Raw genomic sequence first — 4724 nt, 5'->3', positions numbered from 1 at the left:
TACTAGCTTCTTAATTAAATCGATCTTTTGGAATGATGGGGTTGGTTTTGGGTTATTGAAAACCCCATATGGTCTGGTTAGGATTAGGTATGGGTGTTTTTATTTTAAACGAGTTTGGGCAAACCGGGTTTACCCTGACCCACCCAACCAATCCATTGTCGTTTGACAACCCCTGCCATGAGTAATAACTGGTTGTCACTTGTGAGGCCCCCTCACATGAGTTCAATTTTTTATCCGAACTTCCGAGGGGCGTTTGTATAAAATCACAAAGAAAAGGGTATTCAAGAAATAATTTCAAATTACTGGGGCGAAATCAACCGGTGAAGCGCCTTCGAAAAATCACTATAAAATGGAGAACGTCTCTGCACGTTGCTGACTAGCCTGGCTATATGGTTGATTTCCCCCCTTCCCTCCATTTCAACTACCATTCGATCTCTCTCTCTCTGCCATTAATCAAGTACAGACTTCAATTCTCCACGCAATGTGAGGTTTTCGACTTTTCTCCTGTTCGAACTATCTCCAACAAAAGTGCGGAGAAGAATCGATGAGTGCTGGAGAACACTCTTCCTTCTAAAGTGGTATATCAGTAGCTAGCTACTAGTTTAGACTTCAGTCTGTAACTCAATACTCGTTTTCTCCGATATCTGTCGTATCGGTATCGCTGCATTTCTGGTTTCGGACGAGTACGGAGGAGGAATTAACCGACAAAATCGAGCTTCACCGAGTTGAAGATTGATTTCTCCAGTCGGATGAGCGATGGACGTGAGAGCTGGGAAGCTCAGATCTGCAGAGGAGCTTTTGAAGCTCTGAATCTTTTCTATTTTGCTGGAGATTGGTTTTGACATTCGTTTTGTTCGATGCAATGGGATTCGAGAAGCTCAGCGCGGATCTACGGGCAAGAAGCGTCACCGAAGCAGCTTTGAAAGCTTCCGTTTTTCAAATTCGACAGGGATTTTCTCGTTTCGACCATTTGTTTTCGGTAATTCACGCAGAAGCGCGGATCTTGGAAAGGAAAAACACTTAACTAAAGGAGGTTCGAATCTTTTTTAAGTTATTCCGAGAATTTCGCGTTTTGCTGGATGCGCTCAGATCTGCAGAGTGAAAAGTCTCCGTGCTTCGGATCTCTGATCTTCTTGCGGCAAAAGAAGCGGCAATGGTTGCAGAACCTTGGATTTTAAAGATGGGGAACCAGGTGAGTAACAATCTCAAGCACGCTCTTTTGCTCGAGGCTTCCAATAAAAGGAACGCCAAAAGACCAGAACGACCAAAAGAGACCATAGGCATTCTTTCCTTTGAAGTAGCGAACGTCATGTCTAAAACTGTTTATCTCCATAAATCTCTAACGGACCTCGAGATGTCCAAACTCAAAAACGAAACCTTGAAGTCAGAGGGGGTGAGGAAGCTCGTGTCTTCCGACGAGTCTTACCTCCTGGAGCTCGCTCTCGCTGAAAAGCTCGACGACCTGAACCATGTCGCTGCTGTCGCTTCTCGGTTAGGGAAGAGGTGTAGTGTGCCTGCGTTGCAGGGTTTCGAACACGTCTACTCTGATGTCACGACGGGAGTAATTGATGTGAGGGAATTAGGGTTCTTGGTCAAGAACATGGATGGAATGATAAGGAAGATGGAGAGGTACGTGACCTCGACTTCGAATCTGTATGCGGAAATGGAGGTTTTGAATGAGTTAGAGGAGGCAACCAAGAAATTTCAGCAAAATCACCACGAGGAGAGTCGCCGGGCCTTTGAGCAGAAATTACTCTGGCAGAGGCAGGATGTGAGGCATCTTAGGGATGTCTCGCTATGGAACCAGACGTACGACAAGATTACTGGGCTGTTGGCTAGAACTATTTGTACAGTCTACGCGAGGATCTGCATTGTTTTCGGAGACTCTGTTTCAAGGCTAGAATTTCCCGGACTTTCTGTTTCAGGGTCAGACGGTTCTGCAGGGGAAAGTTCATCTCCTGTTCAGGATGAAAGCAGGGATATTTCTAGTCAAGTTGATGCTCCCCATCATCTACAGATGGCCTCTGGACCATTGAAATCAACTTCAAGAAACTGTCGCACTCATAACTCGGGATCACTTGAGAGAGGTAAAGCGGAGAAGACCAGTGCTAGGTATGGATTGGCAACACAGAGAAGTGATGTAGTTTCATTTCATCATGATGATTCTAGTCTTCCTCCATGCGGAGCTAGCTCTGGGAGGCTCTTCATGGACTGCCTTAGCTTGAGCAGTTCAGCTTCTAGGATTGATGATTACATTGAATACGAACAGCAAAATGGCGCAAGTTCAGGTTGCTGCAGCACCGCAAACGGGCTTAGTAGAGAGCTCCCGCACTCATCTGGTTGTTCTGACCGGGTGGAGTTGAGTGTTCCTTCTAGTATGGATCAAAGACAATCCAAATGTAGCATGATTAGCAGCAGATCACGATTTGGCCCCAAAAGTAGGTTAGTCTTACGTGCTCCTCCATCCACTGTTGGAGGCTCTGCTCTTGCTTTACATTATGCAAATATCATAATTGTTATAGAGAAATTACTTCGCTACCCACATTTAGTTGGCGAGGAAGCTAGAGATGATCTATACCAGATGTTACCAACTAGTTTAAGAATGTCTCTAAGAGCAAATCTCAAGTCTTACGTTAAGAATTTGGCCATATATGATGCCCCCCTTGCTCATGATTGGAAGGAGACACTTGATCAGATGCTTAGCTGGCTTGCGCCACTGGCACATAACACGATCAGGTGGCAGACAGAGCGTAACTTTGAGCAACATCAGATCGTTACTAGGACAAATGTTCTTCTGCTACAAACATTGTATTTTTCTGATAGAGGAAAGACAGAGGCAGCTATCTGTGAGCTTCTTGTTGGGTTGAATTACATATGCCGCTATGAGCATCAGCAGAATGCCTTGTTGGACTGTGCAAGCAGTTTTGATTTTGATGATTGTGCAGAGTGGCAATTTCCCTACTGAAGGTCTTATATTCAAGTCCCTGATACTTGGATGCAAACAGGATATGAACTTCACCACAGCATGGATACAGATATTTACACTACAAGGTATTGGCTTGTATTCAAACCGGTGGATGTTGTATTTTGTTGATAGGTATGGAAAAATTTGACTTCTATTGTGCATAAATCAAAATTATTTATGAAAGAAGTAAATATTCCAGTTTTATACCTCTTTTTCCTTTGTAGAGAAAGTGATTAAATAGTATCAATGCACAATTATTGCTATCAACCTTATTTTAGTGGTATATGTATGATAGTTTGAGGGATCATGCTGTTGGGTACTGACTACTGAGGAACCATTCATTTTATAATGGTTTATACTTCAAATGCATTCTTTTATCCACTATAAGAAAGCTCTGCAAAAGGAAGTTTACACTTGGAGAGCTTACTTCAAAAGTTGTAATGAAGTTTCATTTGGTATTAATATTCCCATTCATTCACTTTATGGTTAGTTTCCATTGATATCTTTGAGGCATTTGTCCTTTTTCTCATGAAACTAGGAAGTGATTGGGAAGACCTAAAAGATTTAGAAACAAGTGGCATAATTGATTTATGCTAAGTTGCTGCAATTGATAGTAATCATTCTGTTGACCAAGGGTGGGTAGGATTTGCATCCAAACCTGTTATGAACACTTTCTGCAAAGAATGCTGGATTTGCTAGACTGTTGAACAATGTTTCTTTGTTCAATAATCAATATACTTGGATGGAAATATTCTCCTTGTGAATAGGAAACAAGGGTTATCCATTAGAGAATTTTCAGATCTAAATGAAAATAGGTTGAGGCCAAACAAAATGGGGCTGTGATTTTACTGAATGTGAACTAGATTTCTTTTCCTCTTTCTTAATGCTGTAATTCTTCTGTAACTCTGAATTATTGGATTTGCAAAAATTTAAAGGAATATATTATGGTATTTGATGATTTTAAGGGCTTATTGTCTTTGTTTATGGTGCATCTTGCTTTAAATTTTTTCTTTGAGAAGATGGGGAGTCCTTTCCCCTTTTAGTCCTAGCTTCTAATTTGCTTTTTTCTATCACTTTCACAGAGAGACTCATTCTCCTGGAATCATAATTCCAACCAAAGCGCTTAAGCACAGGAACAGGAAGTACTGTACAGACCAGGGTTATGGTCCCAGTTTCCATGTAAAAGTGCAAATGAGGCTTTGAGCGTAAGGACATCCTTCTACTTGGTAGCAATTATTTCATCTACCAAGAATGAGTGATGGAGGAAAGTTAAGCTTCCCTGCCTCCATATATTCTGATTACCAATTCCCAAAGGCTGTGCAATGTGCTTCAAAGCCATTATCCCTAAAAAAAAAGAACACCTATGATTTCATAAGCATGGGAATGTATATTTTAAGTTAAAGAACAACTAACCCAATATTGTAACATTTTTACCCACCACTGTGAGAAGGGGCAGGAACAGAACATCATTTCATTTTGTTAAATTACATCGACAGTATTAAGGGCCCATTTGGTTTGCGGGAATAGAGGTTTGGAATTGGAATCAGAATGGGTCCAAGTGTCCAACTGTTTTGGTTGGGTGGAATCGGAATCCTATTCCCATTTCTGGTGGAATGGTATTCCCAATTTGAGGGAATGGCTATTTCCTCCCCCTCAAGAATGAAATCCCATTCCGATTTCAACTGCAAACCAAATGGACCCTAAATCAGTTTGATGGTAACTTGACCAGAAATTTCCACTCCTATTAAGTATGAACCGA

General features: G+C 41.6%; 1 protein-coding gene across 2 annotated transcripts; it reads left to right on the top strand.

Annotated features, from left to right (window-relative positions):
* The first annotated feature begins 368 nt into the window (after positions 1-368).
* Positions 369-4449, top strand: LOC148864932 (uncharacterized). 2 transcript variants are annotated; one of them, XM_088980528.1, is made up of 2 exons: positions 369-3051; positions 4048-4449. In XM_088980528.1, exon 1 carries the CDS (start codon positions 1154-1156, stop codon positions 2963-2965), a length of 1812 nt encoding a protein of 603 aa, XP_088836654.1. In that variant the 5' UTR covers positions 369-1153; the 3' UTR covers positions 2966-3051; positions 4048-4449. The 2 variants fall into 2 exon arrangements, with proteins under 2 accessions (XP_088836654.1, XP_088836655.1); XM_088980529.1 differs by having other exon boundaries at positions 376-3097.
* Positions 4450-4724: the final 275 nt, after the last annotated feature.

Source organism: Nelumbo lutea, chromosome 3, assembly GCF_056320005.1.
Source record: "Nelumbo lutea isolate HS-2025 chromosome 3, American lotus-T2T, whole genome shotgun sequence".
NCBI classification, from domain to species: Eukaryota; Viridiplantae; Streptophyta; class Magnoliopsida; order Proteales; family Nelumbonaceae; genus Nelumbo; species Nelumbo lutea.
The sequence above is the reverse complement of the archived record's forward strand: the minus strand, read 5'-3'. Positions and strand labels throughout refer to the sequence as shown.